The following is a 25,795-nucleotide window of genomic DNA, read 5'->3' as shown; positions in this document are numbered from 1 at the left end:
ATGCAGAATCATGAAGCAAGACCCCTACCTTTCACCTTACACAAAAATTCACTCAACATGGATTAAAGACTTAAATCTACGACCCGACACCATCAAATTATTAGAGAACATTGGAAAAACCCTGCAAGATATAGGTACCGGCAAAGACTTCTTGGAAAATACCCCAGAAGCACAGGCAGTCAAAGCCAAAATTTACATTTGGGATTGCATCAAATTGAGAAGTTTCTGTACTTCAAAAGAAAGTCAAGAAAGTGAAGAGGCAGCCGACAGAATGGGAAAAATTATTTGCAAACTATGCAACAGATAAAGCGTTGATAACCAGAATCTACAAAGAAATCAAGAAACTCCACAACATCAAAACAAACAACCCACTTAAGAGATGGGCCAAGGACCTCAAGAGACATTTTTCAAAAGAGGAAATCCAAATGGCCAATGGACACATGAAAAAAATGTTCAAGATCACTAGCAATCAGGGAAATGCAAATCAAAACCACAATGAGGTTTCACCTCACCCTGGTTAGAATGGCTCACATTCAGAAATCTACCAACAATAGATGCTGGCGAGGATGTGGGGAAAAAGGGACACTAACCCACTGTTGGTGGGAATGCAAACTGGTCAAGCCACTGTGGAAGTCAGTCTGGAGATTCCTCAGAAACCTGAATATAACCCTACCATTCAACCCAGCCATACCACTCCTTGGAATTTACCCAAAGGAAATTAAATTGGCAAACAAAAAAGCTGTCTGCATATTAATGTTTATTGCAGCTCAATTCACAATAGCTAAGACCTGGAACCAACCCAAATGCCAATCAACAGCAGACTGGATAAAGAAATTATGGGATATGTACTCTTTAGAATACTATACAGCAGTCAAAAACAATGAAACCCGGTCATTTGCAACAAGATGGAGGAATCTGGAAAACATCATGCTGAGTGAATTAAGCCAGTCCCCAGTCCCAAAGGGACAAGTATCATATGTTCTCCCTGATCGGCGACAACTAACTGAGCACCAAAGGGGAAACTTGTTGAAGTGAAATGGACACTATGAGAAACAGTGACTTGATCAGCTCTTGTCCTGACTGTTGATGTACAATGTAATACTTTATCCATTTTAGTATTTTTTTTGTTCTAGTATTATTGGTTGAACTCTGTAATTAACACACAATTATTCTTAGGTGTTAAATTTTAACTGAAAAGTGATCCCTGTTAGGAATTTGGAAAACATTATGCTGAGTGAAATAAGCCAAACCCAAAGGGACAAATACTGTATGTTCTCCCTGATCGGTGACAACTAGCTGAGCACCAAAAAGGAAACCTGTTAAAGTGAAATGAACACTATGAGAAACGGTTACACTTGATCAGCCCTTGCCCTGACTGTTGATGAACAACTTAATACGTTATCCCTCTTAGTATTTTTTTTGTTTGTTCTACTTAATACTTTTGGTTGAATACTGTAATCAATACACAGTTATTCTTAAGTGTTGAAACTTAACTGAAAAGTGATCGCTGTTAAATATAAGAGTGGGAATAAGAGAGTGAAGAGATGTGCAATTCGGGACATGCTCAAGCTGACTTACCTCAAACGGTAGAGTTAGAAACATACCAGGGGATTCCAATTCAATCCCATCCAGGTGGCATGTACCAATGCCATCTCACTAGTCCCAGTGATCAATTTCTGTTCACAATTGATCATAATGATAGAACTAAGAGCCAAAGGGAGCATATAAACAAGACTAGTGTCTGCAAATACTAGCTGATAGAATAAAAAAAGGGAGAGAACGATCCAACATGGGAAGCGAGATACACAGCAGACCCATAGAATGGCAGATGTCCTAAACAGCACTCTGGCCTCAGAATCAGCCCTTAAGGCACGCAGATCTGGCTGAAAAGCCCATGAGAGTATTTCAGGCATGGAAAGCCAAGACACTCTGGCAAAAAACAAACAAACAAACAAACAAACAAGAACAACAAAAAACCTAAATGAAAGATCTCTGCGAGTGAGATCCCAGAAGAAAGAACAGGTCACCAAAGAAGGAGGTACCTTTCTCTGAAGGGAGGAGAGAACTTCCACTTTGACTACGACCTTGTCTAAATATGATCAGAGTTGGTGAACTCAAAAGGCTTCCATAGCCTTGGTGACTCATGACAAGAGCCTAGGGTGATTACTGATGCCATAAACAAGTGTGTCAATTTGTTAAGTCAACAACAGGAGTCACTGTGCACTTACTCCTCATGTAGGATCTCTGTCCTTAATGTGCTGTACATTGCGATTTAATGCTATAACTAGTACTCAAACAGTATTTTTCACTTTGTGTTTCTATGTGGGTGCAAACTGTTGAAATCTTTACTTAATATATGCTAAACTGATCTTCTGTATATAAAGAGAATTGAAAATGAATCTTGATGTGAATGGAAGAGGGGAGGGAGAGGGAAAGGGGAGGGTTGCAGTTGGGAGGGAATTTATGGTGGGGGGAGCCATTGTAATCCATAAGCTGTACTTTGGAAATTTATATTCATTAAACAAAAGTTAAAAAAAAAGAAATGAAAATTGATGACCTCTGAGGTTTCCTCGAACCTTGAAATACTAGGATTCTTTTTTAAACTGTTTTTTTTTTTAATTTTTTCATTATGCTAAATATCTTCTTTTTTCTTTTCTTCTTCTTCCTCTTTTTTTTTTTTTTTTAAAGGGGCCACAGTACCGGTCCCTAGGATTCTGACTTTTTACCTTTCTGACACGTCACGTTTATTTAAATATTTATTTATGTATTTTAAAGTCCAAGTTACAGTGAGAGAGGGAGCGACAGAGAGAGAGCTTCCATTCATTGATTTACTTTACAAGCAGCTGCAATGGCCAGGGCTGAAGTCTAGAGCCAGGAGCTTCATCTGGGTCTTCTACATGGGTGGCAGGGGCCCAAGCACTTGAGCCATCTTCCACCATTTTACCCAGGCCATTAGGAGGGAGCTGGATGGGAAGTGGAGCAGCTGGGACACAAACCAGCATCCATATGGGATGCCAGCATTGCAGGTGGCGGTTTTACCCACTACACCACAATGCTGGCCCAATCTCACACTTATTTTAAGGCAACTAACTAACTCTTAATGAAGTAATTTCTAAGTGGGAGACAATATGGTAAAGAGTGACTCATTAAGCTCATGTTGGTGGATGTAAGTTTTCTAAAATTCTGATTTTCACTTGGAACCATACATTCATCATTGACAGTAAACATTTATAGGTTGTCTTCCTTAAAGTGAGCAGCTCATTTAATTTTGGAAAAAATGTTTGTCAAGTATCCAAGTTAGTTATTCTTTCAAGTAAAGGATATTCCTTGAAAAAAAAAAAAAACAGCTATTTCCTCTTGCAACTCAAACAATTACATAAGTGCTTTTTCCTTAGACAGCCATCCTACTTTGATAGTTAAAGATGGGGAAACTAAGCTTGGAGTGGTTAAAAGACTTGCAAGTGGCAGCTGTCTGGTGCAGCAGCCTGTCACCTGGGACACTTGCATCCCATATCAGAGTGCCTGGCTTGAGTCTCAGCTACTCTGTGTCTGATCCAGCTTTCGGCTAATGTGTGTCCTGGAGGGTAGCAGATGATGGATCAAAGTACTTGGGTCCCTGCCATCAACGTGGGAGACCCAGATTGAATTCCATGGTTCCTGGATTCAGCCTGGCCCAGTTCTAGCTGTTGTCAGAATTTGGGGAGTGAACTAGTGGATGGAATATCTCTGTCTCACTGCCTTTCAAATGAAAAAAAAAAAAAAGCATGTTAAAGGCCATATAGCTAGGATTTAAACCTATATCTCCGGTGTCCAAAGTCTATGCTCTTTCCACTATGAAACCAACAAGCAAAATAGCAGTATATCTCCAAATAATGGAATAAAAGAAGCAACTAGGGGGGCCAGCGTTGTGGTGTAGCGGGTTAAAGCCCTGGCCTGAAGCACAGGCATTCCATAAGGGTGCCAGTTCTAGTCCCAGCTGCTCCTCTTCCGATCCAGCTCTCTGCTATGGCCTGGGAAAGCAGAAGATGGCCCAAGATTGTAGGCCCCTGCGTCCATGTGGGAGACCCAGAAGAAGCCCCTGGCTCCTGGCTTTGGATCAGCACAGCTCCGGTCATTGTAGCCACATGGGGAGTGAACCATCAGATGGAAGACCCCTCTCTCTGTATCTACCTCTCTCTCTAACTATTTCAAATAAATAAAATAAATCTTTTTTAAAAAAAGAAGAAATTGAGAGCAGCATTGTGGCATAAGTGTGTAACGTTGTCTGAGGCACTGGCATCCCATATAGGCACAAGTTTGAGATCTGGCTGCTTCACTTCTGATCCAGCTACCTGCTAATGTGCCTAGGAAAGCAGTGGAAGATAGTCCAAGTGCTTCGGACCCTGCACCCACATGGGCAATGTAGAACAAGTTCCTGACTCCTGGCTTCAGCCTGACCCAGCCCAAGAAGTTGCAGCCCTCTGGGGAGTGAACCAGTGGATCAATGGATGGAAGAGTCTCTCTCTTTCTCTTCCTCTGGGTAACTCCTTCAAATAAATAAATGAATCTTTTATAAAAAATAAGAAAATAAATATGCTGTTATAATTCTGCTGCCTTCTAGATTTCTCTAAATAATTCCTGGTAAGCAGTTTTGTTACCAAAAATAATTTATCATCAGATTTCTATTCTCTGTAGAAACAATAAAGCATACAGAATTGGAAACATTCATAAAATGTAAGACAGCCCAGCTTGTGTGTCTATGATGGTATGTGTGTGTGTGTGTGTGTCTACATGCCATAGAACATGAATAACGGAAAAGAAAAAAAGAACAGGGAAAAACCCATTTTGTTTATCAGTATCTTGGATGAGAATCTTGGAATCTTACTTTCATTCATGGAAGTATATTATTTGCCTCAGCACATTAATTTAGAGGATGTGTTTTTTATTAGCCTTATTCAACTTGGCTGGGTTCAGCTATGTGCTTCCAGCTGGGCTGACGCCAAGGTTACAACTCTAGTCCTCTAAACTCTAGTTCGCTTAGTAAAGCATAGGTTTCCTCCTGTTCCCATCTGGCTCAGTTAACACTTTTTCTACTCCATACCAGCTCCTTTCCCCCTCCTGACTCTTATTTCTAAGGCATATTTCTCTGTAACTGAAAAGATACATCACATTTTTCCTGGGGTAGGGAAAACAGAAGGATAACTGACAAAACCATGCATGTTGACTAACTATCCAACTTCAAGACCTCATTACTGGGGCTGGGGCTGTGGCCTAGTGGTAAGGCTGCTGCCTGCAGTGCTGGCATCCCATATGGGCACCGATTCAAGTCCCAGCTGCTCCACTTCTGATCCAGCTCTCTGCTACGGCCTGGAAAAGCAGTGGAAGATGGCTCAAGTCCTTGGGCCTTTGCACTCACATGGGAGACCCAAAGGAGACTCCTGGCTCCTGGCTTCAGATCAGCACAGCTCCAGCCGTTGCAGCCAGCTGGGGAGTGAACCATCTGGTGGAAGACCTCTCTCTGTGACTCTGCCTTTCAAATAAATAAATACATATTTAAACAACAACAACAAAAATAAAAACCGCATTACAGAAACTCAAAAGTATGACTTGCTTAGCTGTCTGAGGAAACAGGTAACAGCAGCAATTTCAGCAAGTGGAGGGCTGTATCTTCCCAGAGATGATCTGCTAGTTTGTCTGCTAAACCTAGGCTGCTCAGAGAGGTAGACAGATGCTTACTGTGACGCAGCACCTGCTAGTCAGCCACATGGTCAAATAAGCATGTTCCAGCTGTCCTTAGCACAGGACAAGAAATTTCAAAAGATTACAATCTGTTTTTCTTTGCTCTGTTGTTACCTTTGCCAAGTTTCCCTCATCCTCTTGAGTGTTTACATTTTTTCTTCTAGACTGTCATTGAGACTCAGAAATTCTCATTTTAAATTGTAATACGGCTTCAAAAATCATCTAGTAAATTAAAGAAAAAAACTTAGTAACAGAATTTAATTTTTGTTGTCCAAAATGATTTTTATATAATTTAAAAATTAATATAAAGAGAACAGAATTTATAGGTACAATTCTAAGAAGATACCCCTACTTTCCTCTCTCCTTCTTCCCTTCCCTCAGTTCCCCTCCTTCCATTTTTTAATTTTTGCAAAAACACAGTATGAGTCCACTCTTTAATCACAGGCTTAATGCTGCACTAACCATAATATTCAACAAGTAAAAAAATAGAAAGACCACCAATACAGTAGAATCATTTACATGTATTAAAAATAGAGGGTCTGGGAGTAGGCGTTTGCTATAGCAATTAAGATGCTACTTGGAGTACCAGGGTTTAAGTCCTGGCTCTGTTCCTGATTTAGCCTCCTAATGATGCACACTGGGAGGCAGCAGTTAATGGTTCAAGTAGTTACGGAAGACCTGGATTGAGTTCTTGGATTCAACCTGGCCTGGCTGTTGTAGGCATTTGGAAAGTGAACTAGAGGATGGGAGATCTCTGTCTATATCTGTATGTCTCTTTCCCTTTCAAATAAATTAAAATAAATACAAAAATTAAAAAAAATAGCTTTCTCTAAAAAAATTAGAGGACTTTACCAGTCAATATATATTGATGCTGGCACATAATAGGTGTTACACTAAAAGCTGGCCAAAAAAAAAAAAAAAAAAAAAAGCTATATAAGTTCTAAGTATTCCCCAAAAAGCAGCAGGTGTGGTCAAATTTATGAATTGTGTAAGTCACATCTCATTATTTCCAGAACTCTGAGAGATGCCAGTTATTTTGTTACATATACCTCAAACTACTACCATTTGCAGACATCTAGAGTAGGTTTGTCTTTTTAAAGATTTTTTTTAAAAATGTGAAAGACAGAGTGACATAGAGATATTTAGGGACATCTCCCATCTACTGGTTCACTCCCCAAATGTCTACAATAGCCAGGACTGGGCCAGCTGGAAGACAGGAGCCAGAATGCCATCTGGGTCTCCCATATGGATGGCAGGGGCTCAACTATCTGGGCCATTATGTATTGCCTTCCAGGAACATTAGCAGGAAACTGGATCAGAAATGGAGGACTTGTGACTAGAAAACAGGCACTCTGTTAGGGGATGTAAGGGTCCCAAGTGGCAATTTAACAATGCCTACCCATACTGGAGTTAGTGAAGGCGGGGGAGAGAATGGACAGTACCAAGAAGCAGCTTAAGGAAAATGAAAGGCACAGAACAGGATTCTTCCATCCCTTGGGCAGATATAAATAGAATCAGTGGGAAAACCCAAATTCCCTGCTTCATAATCTAGCGTCACACATCTCATTTCTCCATATTTTTGTCTCTATTTGTGTACCATATGCATACAGTCAGGGGAAAACCAGTTATGGGAGTACTAATTCATTGCAAAAACCTTATAACATAAATATATTTATTTTTCTTAAACAGGACAATTCCACGGCTCTGTGTGCATTTCCTTTTTCTTGAGATACATGAACTTCTTAATTCCGATACAGTTAAACATAGAGCAGGCATCTACTATGTTTTACATGGTGCCATGCATTTGCACATCCATTTTCTCATTTTAGGAACTTAATCTGGAAGGTAGTTGTTTCTCTATAACCTCCACTGAGCCTAGAACTGCTAACATGGGCTGCTCTACAACTATCTACTGCATAGATGAATTAATAAAGAGAGCTACAAGCTCAAAGCTGGCATAAGGACAGACTGTGTGAGTGTATAAGGATGAAACATTAAATAAGGGCAAAGCCTAGACGATATGAAAGGACAAAAGGAAAAACACCTGAGTGGCTATTCTCATTAAGAATACCAAAGAATGTGCTTTTGCTTATTAACCAACATGGACACTGACATGGACAGTGCACACACTTTCTCAGGAGACAAGAGGAGGATAATAGCCACCAGAAGCTTAAGGAAGAAACCATATCCTCATACTTGTTGTGGCTTTCTAGGAATAGAAGCTTGGGGCCAGAGTTATGGTGTGGCAGGTAAAGCTGCCACCTGCAGCACCCCCATCCCATATGAGCACTGGCTCAAGTCCCCAGCTGCTCCACTTCTGATCCAGCTTCCTGATGGTATACCTAGGGGAGCAACACAGGATGGTCCAAGTGCTTGGGCCCCTACACCCACATGGGAGACCTGTTGGAAGCTCCTGGCTCCTGAATTCAGAGTGCCCCAGCTCTGTTGTGGCCACTTGGGGAGTAAATCAGCAGATGGAAGATCTTGCTCTCTGTCTCTCTCTCTAACTCTACCTTCCAAATAAATAAAGAAATCTTAAAAAAAGAAAAAGAAAAAGCAACTGGTAGAAGGGCCGTGGGTAGTTTCAGGTACAGAGGTGTGCAAGTGCAAGTGCACGTGCTGAGTGACTGCAGGCTCTGCATAGAGTCTTAATGCCCTTTGTTACTCTCACTTTTGGCCATCAAGTTTTCAAAAATTTAAGCAGGACATTAAATTTTTTTAAAGATGTTATTTATTTATTTGAGAGGCAGAGTCACAGAAAAGAGAGAGGGAGAGACAGAAAGAAAGTCTTCCATCTGCTGGTTCACTCCCCAAATGGCTACAACAGCTTGTGCTGGGTCGATCCAAAGCCAGGAGCTTCTTCTGGGTCTTCCAAGTGGATGCAGGGGCCCAAGCACTGAGGCCATCTTCCACTGCTTTCCCAGGCCATAAACAGAGAGCTGGGTCAGAAGAGGAGCAGTCAGGACATGAACTGGCACCCATATGGGATGCTGGTGCTAGAGGCAGAGGTTTAGCTTATTATGCCCCATTTTAAATAGTTTTTATTATGCTATTAAAATTGTACCATACCTGAGCACTCTCATTTTTGTAATAATGTGAATTATTTCTGAAAATTGGCACTAGGTGAGGATAAATAGAAATAGAATAATAAAATATAGTATAACATATTTCATTCAGCAAATATCACTAAATAACTAGTATGTGCTAAGTGATGGGATGTAAGGGTAAAGTTAATATATTATTCCACTTAACATGGACTTGGGTAGAAAAATAATCCCAACTTCCTAGATTTGGCATAAGGGAGAATTTTAGTTCTTTATTCATGCTTGTATTAAAAACCTAGCACTATACTATATGTTATATGGTTTGTTAAATAGAGTCACAGATGTTAAAATTTAGTAACTTCCATTTTGAGCTTCTTTTTTTTTTTAAGATTTATTTTATTTATTTGAGAAGTAGAGTTACAGACAGTGAGAAGGAGAGACAGAGAGAAAGGTCTTCCTTCTGTTGGTTCACTCCCCAAATGGCCACAATGGCCAAAGCTGCGTCGATCTGAAGCCAGGAGCCAGGAGCTTCTTCCGGGTCTCCCATGTAGGTGCAGGGGCCCAAGGACTTGGGCTATCTTCTACTGCTTTCCCAGGCCACAGCAGAGAGCTGGATCGGAAGAGGAGCAGCCAAGTCTCAAATCAGTGCTCATATGGGATATGGGCACCACAGGTGGAATAATTAGCCCACTATGGCACAGTTGCAACTCTCCTATGCAGTTTTACAACAAAAACAGAATATATTTCAAGTATGGAAAACATTTTTCACAGAAAAAAAGAAGCAATGTTTTGAAAGTTTTGTTTCTAAGCATCAAATTCTTGCCCTCAAAATGAAGGTGATACTCTGGCACCTCAGCCACAGCACTTAGATTACAGTGAAACCTGTCCCAGGTACAAAGGTAGACAAAGAGGGCAAATGAGGCCTGGCTATGGAGCCAGCATTGCACCCTAGCAAATAGAGCTGCTTCCTGTGACACTGGCATCCCATGTGTACGAGGGTTCGAGTCCTGGCTGCTCCACTTCTGATTCTACTTCCTATTAATGTGCCTGGGAAAGAAGTGAGACCCAGATGGAGTTACTGGCTCCTGGCTTTGGCCTGGCCCTGCCCTCACCATTGTGGCCATTTGGGGAGTGAACCAAAAGATGGAAGATCTCTCTCTTCTTTTTTAATGAAGCCTGACTGACTTCTACTATAGTAGGTATACTTAAGAGCAGCACTTCTTACTGGACTCTCACATTTAGATTATATGCAGAGAGCAGACAGACCCAATTAATACCATATTAATTCACAAGGGATTAATGTATAATCCAGAACAGTGGCACATAAATTTTTAGTAAAAATAGAAATATGAAGTGGCTTGGTTCTCATGTTCTCTTCCTGTTGTAAAACTGCATAGGCAGCTACATTACAATCTGAAACTGGCCAGCCCAGCCTGAAATCAGAGCATAGGGATTATGATGATAGTCAATAATCTGGTTAGCATCATAGTCATGCTATATGGATTAATTATTTTATTTCCCTTTTGAAATTTTAAAAATTAAAACATTTTTTGGGTTCTCTCTCTTTCATACACACATACATACATACACACACACACACACACGTTATGTTAAAAAAAATAAAGCTTCTGTATTTTATAACCAAATACTCTTGATTAGCTAGAGCTTTGTATTCTCTGCCCAAAAGAGTTGGCATTGAGATAGGACTCATTAGATCAGGCCCCTCAAGACCTGCTACATATCCATCTCTGGCTCTAAACCAATCAGGAAAAAGGAGCAACCAGACCCTAACTACAAAATAGCCCCTACGGCTCTGTTAGGGACTTTCCCAACCTGTACCCATGCGCAAAGTAGCTCACTATGTGATATTCCTGAGGTCACAACAGTGAACAACACTGCCATTTTGAGCCTTGTTTGTTGTTATGTGCAACAAACAACAAAAGAAAAGAAAAAACAAACTGGTGGCAAACTCAAGAGTTACATTCCAAGATGAGCCAGAACCCCAGGTGGTGTGTAGGTTGAACTGCAGTGTACCTAGGGGCACCTCTCCAATCTCATAAAAGTACCTGCTCACTTCCCATCCTGGAACCAGTTTGCAGAATCTCTTCTGGCTGCTGCCTCCCTTGTGTTTGAGCATAGCCCCCAGTAAATCTTGTCTGGACTGCATGTTGGCTTCTTGTAAATTTCTATTTCCAAGTGAGCCAAAGATCTTGGGTCAGTAACAGCTTGGCTCCAGGAGTTAAGGGACCAAATGGTATACTGCTGCCTTAGCAAAGGAGAAAAGGAGAGGTACTGAAGAGCACACATGAGTCTCTCAGATAGGTAGAACTAGGTGGTAGGTAGGTTGATTGATCTCTACTCAAATAGGAGTCAAAGTCACAAGAGTCATTTGGTGCCTATTCCCAAGAAATTAAATTTTAAGGATTATCTAGTTCAGTTTCTTTCTTTCTTTCTGTCTTTCTGTCTTTCTTTCTTTCTGTCTTTCTGTCTTTCTGTCTGTCTCTTTCTTTCTTTCTTTCTTTTTTTTTTTTTTGAAAGTAAAGTAGGATTTATTCAAATTGGAAAACTCCTGCCAGGGTGACAGAGAGGTGGGTTCCAAGAGAAGATCCTAAGGGCTGGCAGTAATGAGGTTTTTAAGTACAATCTTGGGGACCAAATTGTCGACCAATAAGGTGGGGACAAAACCAGCAAAAGACCTGATTTACAACCCTTTATCCTGTCTGGCTTGCTTATGATAAAACAAAAAACCACCCAGAAGGGTGGGGGAGGTAGTTCAGTTTCTTACATGTAAGCACTACTGGCTCAAAGACATAAAGTAAGTTTGCAGCTCAGTTGAGACTTGAACCCAGTTCAATCCTCTGATATTATATCATACTGCTTTTTCCCTATCACGATCTGGAAGCCAAAATTCAGTGTTTCAAATGAAACTTTGAAGAAGAGAGACCCAAAGAAAACGGAGACACTATACAGATGTGCATAAGGACACCATGGCTCAAAGTGACATCAGTCCTGACAGCTTGCTTTGCTAAAAGAGCTCTACAGTCTCTCTCTCTGGACTTAGCAACAGAGCCAAGTCATTTCATCCTCTGAGAGTCTGTTTCCTAATAAAAGTGTCTGAAAATAATTACACCTAGCTCAGAGTAGCAGGTAAATAAAACAATGTGTGTAAAAGAACATTAAGTGAATTCTGGTGTTTTCCCCTATTTACCACTAGGCAAGAAACATTCTCATCATACTTTGAATGTTTATATATTTGCTCACTAATGACCAGAAGGTAGAAAGAGGAGACAGCATGATTAGAAAGTGAACACGCTTGCATACAGAGAACATCTTGTTTTATGAAATGAATTGTGTAACTACATTTTTTCCACATAGTATCACTTGCTCGTTAGCCAAGACACTGAGATGGCTGAATCTCTGTTACTATGGAAAGCTCTGTTGTAGGGCTTCCAGAGGGAATGAAGTGGAGAAGGAGAGAGTTGTTGGAGGAAACCAGTCCATTGCTGGAATGATGACTGAAGAACCTGTCTAGAAATGCCATGTAAAAGAAGTGGGTCTGTCTGTCCATGTCTGTATGTCTCTCTTTCTCCTTTCTGGGCCATCTTCTCTCTAAGATTTATTTATTTATTCAAAAGAGTTACACAGAGAAGGAGAGGTAGACAGAGAGAGGTCCTCCATCCGCTGGTTCTCTCCCCAACTGGCCACAATGGCCGGAGCTGTGCCGATCTGAAGGCAGGAGCCAGGAGCTTCTTCTGGGTCTCCCATGTGGGAGTTGGGCTATATTTGACTGCTTTCACAGGCCATGGCAGAGAGGTGGATCAGAAGTGGAGCAGCCAGGACCCAAAGTGGCACCCATATGCAGGTGGCGGCTTTCCCTGCTATGCCAGAGCATTGGCTCCAAGCCATCTTTTCTTAAGAATCTAAAGTCTCAGGGCCGAGACTTACTTCACAAAGCAAGCAGCTCTCTGCTGTGGCCTAAGAAAGCAGTGGAAGATGGCCCAAGCCCTTGGATCCCTGTACCCACATGGGAGACCCAGAAGAAGCTCATGGCTCCTGACTTTGGATCAGCTCAGCTCCAGCTGTGCAGCCGTTTCGGGAGTGAACTAGCAGATGGAAGACCTCTCTCTGTCTCTACCTCTTTCTCTGTAACTCTTTTAAATAACTAAATAAATCTTAAAAAAAAAAAAAAAAAGAATCTAAAGTCTCCAGAGAGACACAGAAGAGAACATTCAATAAACTTCTCTGGAAGCATCAGCCACATTGATATTTCTTATCAGCATGGTATACAATCAAAGAAATGCATGGCCAGCAATTCCTGGACACACTCTCAGCTCTTCTGCTCAACTACTCTAAGAGATTTACTAGTCAGAAAACAGAATTCTCTAGGCCAGAAGGTGAGAAAATCAATCTACTGCCTCAAGAAAGTCTGGCACACCAAGGCTTACTTTGTTTTAGCCTCAAGTGAACAAAATTGACTCCACTACCAGATCCGAGGTGCTTCACTTCTTGTTTCCACAAAGCTCTTATTTCACAAGGCATGCAGAAGGATGGCCATGAGTTTCTTTACAGACCCCAGGGTATTTGTTTCTTGCAATGTATAGAAGACTGATACTTTCATGAGCCAAGAAGTGCGTTTCCTCCTTACCCTGCCCCAAGTTCCTTCCATCTCAGTGCCACTATCCTAACCTACACAGCTTTCATGTCTTCCTCATCCACCACAGCCCATCCTCCATGGAGCAGCCCAAGAGACTTTTTAGATAACACATTTGTTGACATATAGTTCACATGCCAAAAAATTCACCTGGCATGATTCAGTGTTTTTTTAATGTATTCAACAGAATTGGGCAAACAGTACCATGACCTAATTTTAGAACATTTTCATTTTCTCAGAAGGAAGCTCCATACACATTTGGAGTCACATACCATTTCCCTTCCTCACCCGCCACATCCCGGCAACCATTAATCTACTTCTGTAATTTTTCTGTATTTGCATATTTTGAACATTTCACACACATGCAGATTATAATGCATAGTATTTTAAAGTGCATTCTTCCCTTAGCATAATGCTTTTAAGATACATTTTTGCACACATTCATTCCTTTTATTGCCAAATAGTATTTTATTTATGTATATATCATGTTTTATTTTCCATTTATGAGTTGAAAATTTGTTCTGCTACAACTTCTGTGCTATTATGAATAATGCTGCTGTGAGCACTCAGGAAACATTTTTGTGTGGACATATGTTTTCTATGTTCTTGGGGATAAATCTATGAGTGGAACTTCCAGGTCATATACTAACACAATATTTAACATTTTGAATAATTTGCAAAAAGCCAAAGTGGCTGCTGCATTTTATAATCTTGTCAGCACTATTTCTCCACATCCTGAATAAGATTTCCTATTGTCTGTTTTTAGATTAAAGCTATACCCATGGAGCAAACTGTTGAAATCCTTACTTAATGTATACTAAGCTGATCTTCTGTATATTAAGATAATCGAAAATGAATCTTGATGTGAATGGAAGGGGAGAGGGAGTGGGAAAGGGGAGGGTTGTGGGTGGGAGGGACGGTATGGGGGGGAAGCCATTGTAATCCATAAATCATACTTTGGAAATTTATATTCATTAAATAAAAGTAAAAAAAAAGCTATACCCATGAATATGAAATGATGTCTCACTGTGATTTTGATTTCCCCAATGATTAATGATGCTGATCATCTGAAGTGCTTACTGACCATTTGTTATACAGCTTTTTAGAAGTATTTATCCAAATCTTTAGGTTATTTTTAAATTGAATTATTTGTCTTTTTATTGCTGAATTATGTTCTTTTATATTCTAAGATACAAGTCCAAGTGATTTTCAAAAAGAGAAATCAGATATTATCACTCCCTTGCTAGTACCCTCTAATGGATTCCCAGTATGTTCACAATAAAATCCAAAATTTTCACTCTGGATTACAAAGTCCTACAGATTTGCCCCTGCCCACTTCTCCAATACATCTTGTACCCCTTTCCACTCAGGCAATGCAGTGTAATCAGGGTGGTCTGTTTTCTGGCCCGAAATGCAGCAAATTCATTCATGTCCCAGCACCATAGAATTAGCTGTCTCACCTGCATGCCTGGAATTCTTTTTCCTTGGATGGCACCTTCTCATTATTCAAGTCTCAATTCAAATGTCAACTTTTCAGATAAATTTTCCTGAAAATAAATTCTATCTCAAGAAGTTCTCCTTCCACAAAGAATCTTTTGGCAATGATTGGTATGTTGATCAGCTTGATTGTGGAAATGGTTTCATGTACATATAGATATGTATATCAAACATTTTCAAATTTTACACTTTAAATATGTGCCATTGTCAATTACACTTAAAAAGCTACTAAACAAAATTATCATCTCATGATCATACCTTGACTGCCACTATCTTATCATACTTTACATTTTCTTAGGCATAATTATTTTTATCTACAGAAATTATCCATCTGAAATTATCTTATTTCTTGATTTCTATGTTTACCTTCTGTCTCACTCCACCAGAACAGAAGTGCAATGAGGGAGGAGGAATATTTTTCATCTTTGCCACTGTTGTATCCTTAGCATGGCTTACAATTAGGTGTACAATAAATATTTGGCTAATTGAATGAATTAATTCAACAAAGGTTTAGAAAAGAGGCTCTGAGACAACAGGTAACTTTCCACACCCTCAGATTCCCAGACTTAAGAGGATGAGATGACGATTGTTATTTTCTTTACTAAGAGCAACTATCTAAAAAAAATCAAAATCTATCCTGGTTGGTCTCCACTATCATCATCATAAGTATCATTAGCATAAAGGGGAGAGTGATCCAACATGGGAAGTGAGATACTCAGCAGACTCATAGAATGGCAGATGTCCTAAATAGCACTCTGGCCTCAGAATCAGCCCTAAAGGCACTCGGATCTGGCTGAAAAGCCCATGAGAGTATTTCAGGCATGGGAAGCCAAGACACTCTGGCAAAAAGATCTCTGTGAGTGAGATCCCAGTGGAAAGAACAGGTCTTCAAAGAGGGAGGTGCCTTTCTCTGAAGGGAGGAGAGAACCTCCACTTTGACTATGACCGTGTCCAAACAAGATAAGAGTCGGAGAACTCAAGGGGCTTCCATAGCCTTGGAAACTCATGACTGGTGCATAGGGAGATTACTGATGCCATAAACAGGAGTGTCAATTTGTAAAGTCAACAACAGGAGTCACTGTGCACTTACTCCTCATGTAGGATCTCTGTCCTTAATGTGCTGTACACTGAGGCTTAATGCTATAACGAGTACTCAAACAGTATATTTCACTTTGTGTTTCTATGGGGGTGCAAACGATTGAAATCTTTACTTAATGTACACTAAACTGATCTTCTGTAAAAAAAAAAAAAAGAAATTATCAATTCCCAACTTGACTCTCACTGGGATTAAACATGACAATAGGTCTGATCTGATTTCATCATCATTTAAAAAAAATCATCTATTATTTTTCACTTTATGTTTCTGTGTGGGAGCAAACTGTTGAAATCCTTACTTAAGGTATACTAAGCTGATCTTCTGTATATTAAGATAATCGAAAATGAATCTTGATGTGAATGGAAGGGGAGAGGGAGTGGGAAAGGGGAGGGTTGTGGGTGGGAGGGACGGTATGGGGGGGGGAAGCCATTGTAACCCATGAGTCGTACTTTGGAAATTTATATTCATTAAATAAAAGATAAAAAAAAAGTATCATTAGCATTCATTTAGTCTGTGACAGTATTCTAGTATTTTATAAATACTCTCCCACTGGTAGTGGTTATTAGTTTTATAACAATACTATTAGAATATGATAGCATATAATAATCATACAGTACTATATAGTAATTATAATAAATGCAACACGGTACATAACTGTAATAGCAGTAATACAATAAAAATTGTTTAGCACTTGTCATTTGTCAGATGTAAGTGTTTTACTCATGTAATCTCACATATTTCTCACGATAACTTTATGAAGTAGGTATTCATTTATAGATGTGGAATTTGAGGTTAAGAGAAGTGAATTAACTGCTCAAAGCCACACAGTTGATAAGGACAAAGCTAGAACTCAAACCCCTGTCTGTCTCACTTCAAAGCTCAGTTTTTTTTTTTTTTTTTTTTTTTTTTTTTTTTTACTTTGTCACAGTGGTTCTTGAGACTTTCTACAATCCAATGTTACTTCAGCTTATGTACAAATCCCCAAGGCCTAAGGAAGATGTCTGCCTTGAGAATGATCTTACTTAAAACTCTGAAATGTTTTAGGGACAGAAGTAAAGAGAGGTGAAGCTAATTGCCTGAGAATAAAACCAGATATTTTAAGCAAGGAATTTTTACTTTATGGCAAACTCCATGACTAGCTTCATCGACATTTAATTGTCTCTATTTCTGATTATTCTCTGGAAGACCCTGGCTTTTACCTAAGTTGCTGGCCCTTGTTCCTCCTCTGCCTACTGGCTAAGCTCACCAGTGAAGATACGCTGACCATGACAGACCTGGGTAATTCTATTACCCTATAATATAATGCCTATAGTTGGGCATTTACCTTTGGTGCCAGGTGGTTGTAGGTTGTCTCCAGTCAAGGAACACCAGCCCACGGGGAAGATGTCTCGGGAATCAAAGCGGCACCAGTAGTCAAAGGCCCCTCGCCACCCATCAAAAGTGACAAGCACCTCCGAGCCCCGAACTTCCCCAATAGTGGCTGGGCAAATGAAATGAGGGTTCTTCCTGTCCACAGCTTCTAGCTTCATGCCCATTTTGAAGAAGTTGTGGGAAGGCGATGGTGGCTCCTAGATGAGAAACAGAAATACACAGACCTAGACACAAAGATAGAGGCTATGTATGCTAACAGACTGCTATCTCATTTGGATGAGTAAAAGTGACTGCTAGGGGCCAGCACTGTGGTGTAGCAGGTAAAGCTGCTACTTATGGGCACTGGTTCGAGCCCTAACTGCTCCTCTTCTGATTCAGCTCTCTGCTATGGTCTCGGAAAGTAGCAGAGGATGGCCCAAGTGCTTGGGCCCCTGCACCCACGTGGGAGACCTGGAAGAAAGAAACTCTTGGCTCCTGGCTTCAGTTCAACCCCGCTCCCAGTCACTATGGCCATTTGGGGAGTGAACCAGTGGATGGAGAACCTCTCTCTCTCTCTCTCTGCCTTTCTGTAACTCTGCCTTACAAATAAAGAAGTAAAAAAGTGATTGCTATATGAGATTTATAATGGAGGCTCAGTCATATTTTAAATATATTTTAAAGTATTCCAAAGTATTACTTAATTAATCCAAACATTTGATACCTTTGCTTTAGATTTTTGTTAAATAAATAAATTTACAGATAGAGTCTCCCTTTGTGCCCTTTCTCTCTCCTATTTCCCTTCTATCTACAACAGAGGTAACAACTACCCATATATTTTTATATCTTATTATATAAATACATATCCATTTGTATGCTTTTAAATTTTATATAAATGGTATTATACTATACACATTCTACAATTTTTTTAACATCATGTTTTTATAAGTTATTCACATTGATAAATACAGCTCCAGATCATTTAAACTATTAATAATATTCCATTATGTGTATACATCAAAATTTGCTCTTTCTTTTTATTAAGATTCATTTATTTATTTGAAAGGTAGAGTTACAGAGAGGCAGAGGTGGAGGTGAGGGGTCTTCCATCTGCTGGTCCAGTCTCCAGCTGGCTGCAAGGCTGGAACTGAGCTGATCTGAAGCCAGCAGCCAGGAGCTTCTTCCGGGTCTCCTGCGTGGGTGCAGGGGCCCAAGGACTGGGCCATCTTCCACTGCTTTCCCAGGCTATAGCAGAGAGCTGGATTGGAAGCGGAGCAGCCGGGACTCAAACCGGTGTCCATACGGGATTCAGGCACTGCAGCCAGAGGCTTTACCTGCTACGCCATAGCAGCAGTCCCACTCATTCTCTTTTGAAAGACATTTAAAGTTGTTCCAAATTGTTTACTACTTCAAAAAAGTTTTAGTGAACATCCTTGCACTGTTACATGCTTTACATGCAGGAGGGAACCAGGGATTTCATCTGAGTTTCCCATGTGGTGGTAGGGACCCAAGTACTTCAGCAATCATCTGGCACACCAGCAGGAAGCTGGCTCAGAAGTGTGAAGTAGCTGGGACTCAAACCACTACTCAAATTGGCACACTCCAATACGGGATGCAGGCATTAAACCACTGCACCAGAACACCCACTCCTATTCTTTCTTTTTTAGCTATTATATGCATTTTAATCAGCTTTTCAAGTTCCTAAGAAAAATCTTATGAGGATTCTGACTGAAATTGAAATGAAGTAATAGATTAATTTGTGTAGGCATATTCTTTGTTAGGTATAATAATTGAGCCTTCTGAAATGAAAAGACATGACAGGGGCCTGTGCTGTGGCAAGTAAAGCCACTGCCTGTAGTGCTGGCATTCCATATGGGCACCAGTTCAAGTCCAAGCTGCTCCACTTCCGATCCAGCTCTCTGCTATGGCCTGGGAAAGCAGCAGAAGATGGCCCTTGCACCTGTGTGGGAGACCTGGAGGAAGGTCTTGGCTCCTGGCTTTGGATAGGCACAGGTCCGACCATTGTGACCAACTGTGGTGTGAACCAGAGGATGGAAGACCTCTCTCTCTCTCTCTCTCTTTGACTCTCCTTCTCTCTTTGTGTAACTCTGACTTTCAAATAAATAACTAAATCTTTTTTTAGAAAAAAGACATGAAAGTCTTTTCCATCTGTTAAGATTTTTAAAAATATGAATGTCTTCTTTAATATAGATAACATAGAAGAAATAATCTTCACTATGTATGACACTGAACTTTTGCAATGGAAAAGGTTATCATTTATTGAAGACTTCTTAAATATGAACTTATTCTTAAACAGATTTTTAAATTTCCTTTATAAATAACTATTGTTTACTAATATGTTTTTCTAGGTATATTATCTAATTCTATTATTGGCCGGCGCCGCGGCTCAGTAGGCTAATCCTCCGCCTTGCGGCGCCGGCACACCGGGTTCTAGTCCCAGTCGGGGCGCCGGATTCTTTCCCGGTTGCCCCTCTTCCATGCCAGCTCTCTGCTGTGGCCAGGGAGTGCAGTGGAGGATGGCCCAAGTGCTTGGGCCCTGCACCCCATGGGAGACCAGGATAAGCACCTGGCTCCTGCCTTCGGATAGGCGCGGTGTGCCGGCCGCAGCGCGCCAGCCGCGGCGGCCATTGGAGGGTGAACCAACAGCAAAGGAAGACCTTTCTGTCTCTCTCTCTCACTGTCCAAAAAAAAAAAAATTCTATTATTATAAATGCCATTTAAAAATTTTTTTCAAATCATTTGTTCTTATTAAGTAGGAATAAACTAGTAATATATTTTGTATATTTTATAACTGCTTTAATTTGTGAACTGTACTTTAAAAAATGTATTTATTTTTATTTATTTTGAAAGACAGAGTTACCCAGAGAGGAAGAGAAACAGAGAGAGATCTTCTACCTGCTGGCTCACTCCCCAAATAAATACAGAGCCTGGAGCTCTATCTGGATCTCCCATGTAGGTGCAAGGGACCAAGCACTTGGGCCATCCTCTGCGGCCTCCCAGGCACATTATCAAGGAAGCTGGATCAGAAGTGGAGCAGCCAGGACTTACTGGTGCCCAGTGGATGCTGGTATCCCAAGTGGCAGCTCAACCTGCTGAGCCACAATGCCATCCCACTGTACTTTTTTTTAATCATTAGGTAGTGATCTCTTTAACACTTTTTAGAATCAAAGTCTTCTTTGTCTGATTTTAGTATAGTTTATATCAAATTAATTTTGATAAAAGCTTGCCCAATATATCTTTTATTTTCAACATTTTATGTTATTATATCTAAGCAGTGTCTATAGTAAATATCATATATTTAGATTTTAAACATCTATGTATTACTAAACTGATGAGTCTAAGCTTATTTCCTGTGGTAACTGATATATCTGAATTTATTAGAACCATCTTATTGTTCACATATCCATTTAACTTGATTTTTTTCTTGGATATGGGCAAATTTCAGTTTAATTGCAAAAACTTTCATTTACAGCAAAATCATGAACAACAGGAAAGCTGCCAACTTTGAACACAGGAAATATAAAATTCTTTTGCAATTCAGGTAGTACAGATAGGGGCCTTCCACAGGGAGCACAACCTCCCTTGTTTTCCTGAAGACAGACGTTTTCAAAGATGGCAAGGCATACTGGGAAAATCACACTAGTGGGAGGTACCTTGCAGAGGAAGAAAGAAAAACTCTTATCCATAATATAAGGTAAATATATAACAGTCATCCCACTTGATAAAGCAAGTAGATATTCTCTTTGGGTTAGGCTAAAAGTAGAACACTAAGTAAAAGGGGGAAACCAACTCCCATACAGTGCCAAATAAACCAGTTCCATCCCCAAGCATGGAGTTACTAACCTTGCTACCTGAGATTATAGTCTCAATATAGTCCATCAAGAAAGCCCATGACCAGCAAATACAAATGGTCATTGAATTTAAATCATAAAGGATAATAGGGAAACTCTTTTGTTATTTTTGTGTGTGTGGGTGTGCATGTGTATTTTACAGCAATGGTTACACAATCAACATTTCTGTTTTCATAAGGGTTTGCTCTATACACTGGATGGTTTAAGCAAAGTACTGTGTAATTTTTTGATTTTATTTTATACTTTGCATACAGATGGAGGGAACAGAGAAAAAGTATGACTAATCATTGCCTCAAAGGGTATAAAATCAGACTTCTGACTCAAGGCCCATCCATACATAGCTTGGGGCAGCTTCAGTGCTCTAATGGAGTCCCTTAGATTCCCACCCCTACAGAAAGAACTCTATAGCTAATCTATCACAGTGTTCCAGCTCAAGCAAATGTGTAAAATGATGGAAGATTTCAACTTAACAACCAAATTTTAAAATGTAGCATTTCAGCAGCAAGGAAATTTGGAGAGCTCATCTCAGCAGTCGAATTGCAGAACTACTGCTCAGATGTTTGAGAAGTCAAGCTGTTGGCTCTCAGCTCTACTGCCTCCCTCCCAGGCTTAGGCAGACACAGAAGGCAGTGGTGGCTCCTTAGCAGAGCCATTAACAGTGGTACCATAAAGTGGAGGTAACAACATTTCAGTGTTATTGCTGGTGATATAAACCAGGACATCAGAGGCATTCCCGCTACTGATGTTTTGGTAACAGTTTCAAACGCAGCTAATCAAGTAATGCTTCAGTCAAGATATTGCTGATAAGCAGAAGAATAGTCACAATCAAACAGGTAGGATTCACTGACATGATGTCATCCTTGCCGGGGAAATTAGGAGGCAGTTAACTTATGTATTCCTGAATAGATAAACAAGCACAGTGACTGTAACCAAGGTGTTCAGAAAAAAATCAAAGATCCAGTAACAAGAACAGGATGAGCCAGGCAGTGTGTTGTTTGAATGCCCATAAGTGGGCACTGCACATATCAGGGTCATGAGAAATTGTAGTAGTTATGCACATATATTGGTATTATATGAACGCAATGTTGCCTCCTAGTTCAGGACTCAAAGTGATATTGGTCAACCAACACGCTCAGTAAAATCTTCAGGACCACAACATTGATGATCAAATACCAGACGCAAGCAGTATAGGGCTGGTGCGGACGTGGCAGCACAGGCAGGCAGCTGTTGGGAGTAGAACTGCGTCTAGGAGGCAATTATCTTCATCATTCCGGCTTTGAGCGCAGTGACGCGAGCGCATGCCCAAGTCTGCGGGAACTTCGGCTGTGCATCCCTAGGCTCTGCCACCACCTGAACTTCTGGCCCACTCACTCACCCTCCTGCCTACCCAGCTCCGCGATCCCCTTGAGAGCTCTGAGTGGCTGTCCCAACCTAACATTGTGCTCTGAAGGTGGCCAACTTGATTTTCAGTGTTGCTTTTTTTCTCCTTCTCAGTCAGCTCAGTCTTCTTCTCCCTCTCCCCTCCATTGATTTAGAAGTTAAACATTCTACTTGAAATCTTTTGGTGGACCCCCATAAGATTTTAACTGCAGAGTTGATTCAACAAAGTCTAAAACTCATCTTTATTTCTAGTCCAAAAAATAAAAGAACTTGAGGATATTTTAAGTATTCTTGGCTTGTATAGATGTAGGTAATTTAGTTCTATATTGGTCACTTTTGGTCTTATAATTGGTAGACACAGTAATAGGCAGTGCTTGATTAGTTTTATTCAAATGTAACCAATCTCTTCCTTCACCATTGCTTCTAGCATCTTGTTCTTATTGCTTCTAGGCCTTTTGGCTAAGATCAAGTGTAACATCCTATTATTACTTTCTGGTTCAACTACCTTCCTCTTAAAATATATTTTTCAGTTGCTTTACTAGTTGATATTTAGTATCTACTTGCATTGGCTTTTTCTGGATTGTTTGATTTTACCTTAATTCTGAAACAATACTACAAATTGATACAGAATTCCAGGTGAATGACTACATTCTCTCAGTACTTTGAAAATATTATTTCATTATTTTTTGGCTTATACTGCTGCTACCAAGAAATGTGCTGTCAGCTAACTAATTCCTCTGAAGGTATTATTCTGTTTGATCCTATCCTCTCTTTTGACTTTAGTTTTCTTTAGTAAGACCATGATGTTTTAAGGTGTGTATCTGTCTGTATTTCACATTCTAGAGAAGTCTCAGTTATCTTTTCAATACTGCCTTTCTCTAATTCATCTTTCTAGATTTTAAGTTTACCATCTAATGAGTCTTCTAATATTATTTTCCTTGTTTCTTTTCCTAACATTTCCATCTCTTTTCTCTGTGTGCTAATATGGGGAAATTCCTTACACATTCTTGCAGTTAATTTTTTTTATGTTTAAGTTACATATATACCTGTTAATTTTTAATTTTAATGGTTTGAAACTTAAGCTTCATATCTAGGTGTCCAATTTAGTCTTTCTCTAAATCTGCCTTTAAAAAATAGTATTTGGACTTTTTCCACTTTTTAATCCTTTGTTTAGCTCTGTATTTTTTTTAATTTTTTAAAGATTTTATTTATTTGAGAGGTAGAGTTACAGACAGTGAGAGGAAGAGACAGAGATAAAGGTCTTCCTTCTGTTGGTTCACTTACCAAATGACCTCAATGGCCGGAGCTGCACCGATTCGAAGCCAGGAGCCAGGTGCTTCTTCCCAGGCTCCCATGTGGGTGCAGGGGCCCAAGAACTTGGGCCATCTTTTACTGCTTTCCCAGGCCATAGCAGAGAGCTAGATTGGAAGAGGAGCAGCCAGGACTAGAACCGGCGCCCATATGGGATGCTGGTGCCAAAGGTGGAGCATTAACCTACTGTGCCACAGCACCAGTCCCTGTAGTTTTTTTTTTTTTTTTTTTTTTTAAGATTTATTTATTTACTTGAAAGTCAGAGTTACACAGAAAGAAGAAGATAGAAAGAGAGAGATCTTCCATCCATTGGTTCACTCCCCAAATGCCCGTAACATCCGTAGCTGTGCCAGGCTGAAGCCAAGGGCCCAGAACTCCCTCCGTGTCTCCCAAATGGGTGGTAGGGGTGCAGGTACTTGGGTCACCTTCTGCTACTTTCCCAGGCACACTAGCAGGGAGCTGAATCTCAAGTGAAGCAACCGGTCTTGAGCCAGCATGGGATGCCAGTTCTGCAGACAGTGGCTTTTCCTGCTATGCCACAACTCCTGTCCCATTTCATTAGTTCTTTAAGTCATTTTCAAATACTTAATTCATAATCGCTATATATTTCTATTATCTGAAAGTCCTTGGGGTTACATCTATGGACTCCCCATTATGCTAGGTTTGTTAAAGCGTTGGAGGGCTGTCTAGGTCTGGACCACGTGCTTATCTGCAGTGGTACTTCACTCTGATGCCTGCAGTGAATCAAATTCTCCCAATTTTGGGTTTGTTTCTGCCAGGCACCTAGAAATAGCTCCGTACTATTCTGGAGTACTAGACAGCATATGAACTGTATCTGAACTCCATTCTTGTGCTTGCCCAGAGTTCAGCAGAAATTCTTCCTATCAACACAATCATCTTGTCACTAAGGGGTAAACATTTGAGGGAGCTGATCTGGTTTTTATGCGGCAGTTTCAGGTTCACATCCTTGCTGAGCTTGGGTCCAAGGCCTCATCTGTGTCTTAACTGTGGCTGTAGAAAGACAAGATCCTCAGAATAGCAAAGCTCCTTTGGCAGCAGCAGGGTCAGTAGCTAAATTAACACTCTTAGTTTTCCATCTTCATTTTTGGCCTCTGAAGATTTTTCTACCTCAACCAAACGTTGAAAAGAATATTTGCTAATTCCCTACCACTGAACTTTGAGGTATTTTGTAGTGAAAGAGTTTTAAGTTTTCAGGTATACTTTTATTTTTTAAATTAGGACATTCTCAGAGTTTAGACTTAATTGGGATCATGGGCAAACCAAACTAGTACCCTTTACAGTAACTCTCACCCCATTAGAAAATTCAACTGGTAGCAGACTGTCTTTTCCCTGAGGAATGAGGAAGAACAAATACCAGGTTTGTGTCCTTGTTCTCCCACTTACTAGCCATATGATCATGAGCAAGTGCCTTAGCAAAAATACATTTCCTTAACTATTAAATGGCAATAATAATTATTTGTTCATAAAGTTGTCTATGGGTATTAAATGAGGTAGTCTCTTTTATTTCTCTACAGAACTTGAAGAATATAAGTAATGTTTCTTTAGCTTATATAACATTTATAGTTCTAATAAAAATATTTTAACTTAACAGCCCTGTGAGGTAGACTGAGTCCCATGAAAGGATCTAAGTTTAGCTTATTACTGACAGATGAGATCCCAAACCCAAGAATCCTAACTTACACTCTAACATATTCCTTCCATGATAATTGTTACTTTGTAAGGTACTAAAAATTCTATTAAATTAGTTTCTGAGAAGGTATCTTTAGGCCATAAATATAATGTGAACATCACAGGCTCAGTAACTGACACAATTTAATTTTCTCTGACCTTATGCAGCTTGGAGTTGGTGACACTGAAG

General features: G+C 40.1%; 1 protein-coding gene and 1 pseudogene across 42 annotated transcripts in view; both read right to left on the bottom strand.

The window, feature by feature from the left end:
• SCMH1 (Scm polycomb group protein homolog 1) overlaps positions 1 to 25,795 on the bottom strand; it is a 232,624-nt gene that overhangs the window by 67,204 nt on the left and 139,625 nt on the right. For 37 of the 41 annotated variants that reach the window (XM_089300878.1, XM_089300882.1, XM_089300871.1 and 34 more), the window contains one exon: positions 17,331 to 17,574. The exons of 3 other annotated variants lie outside the window; for them this stretch is intronic. In XM_089300878.1, the coding sequence (XP_089157004.1) occupies positions 17,331 to 17,574 (244 nt within the window). Of the gene's footprint in view, positions 1 to 2,637; positions 8,658 to 17,330; positions 17,575 to 25,795 lie in introns of those variants that run through there. One more of the 41 variants, XM_089300891.1, reaches the window with a different exon arrangement.
• On the bottom strand, positions 19,828 to 25,762 carry LOC103350210 (lysosomal-associated transmembrane protein 4B pseudogene; annotated as a pseudogene). The gene has a single exon (XR_016211090.1). The product of XR_016211090.1 is annotated as a lysosomal-associated transmembrane protein 4B pseudogene (transcript).

The sequence above is a fragment of the Oryctolagus cuniculus genome, chromosome 7, assembly GCF_051225735.1.
Source record: "Oryctolagus cuniculus isolate XC-2025 breed Fujian yellow rabbit chromosome 7, ASM5122573v1, whole genome shotgun sequence".
In the NCBI taxonomy this organism is placed as follows: Eukaryota; Metazoa; Chordata; class Mammalia; order Lagomorpha; family Leporidae; genus Oryctolagus; species Oryctolagus cuniculus.
The sequence above is the reverse complement of the archived record's forward strand: the minus strand, read 5'-3'. Positions and strand labels throughout refer to the sequence as shown.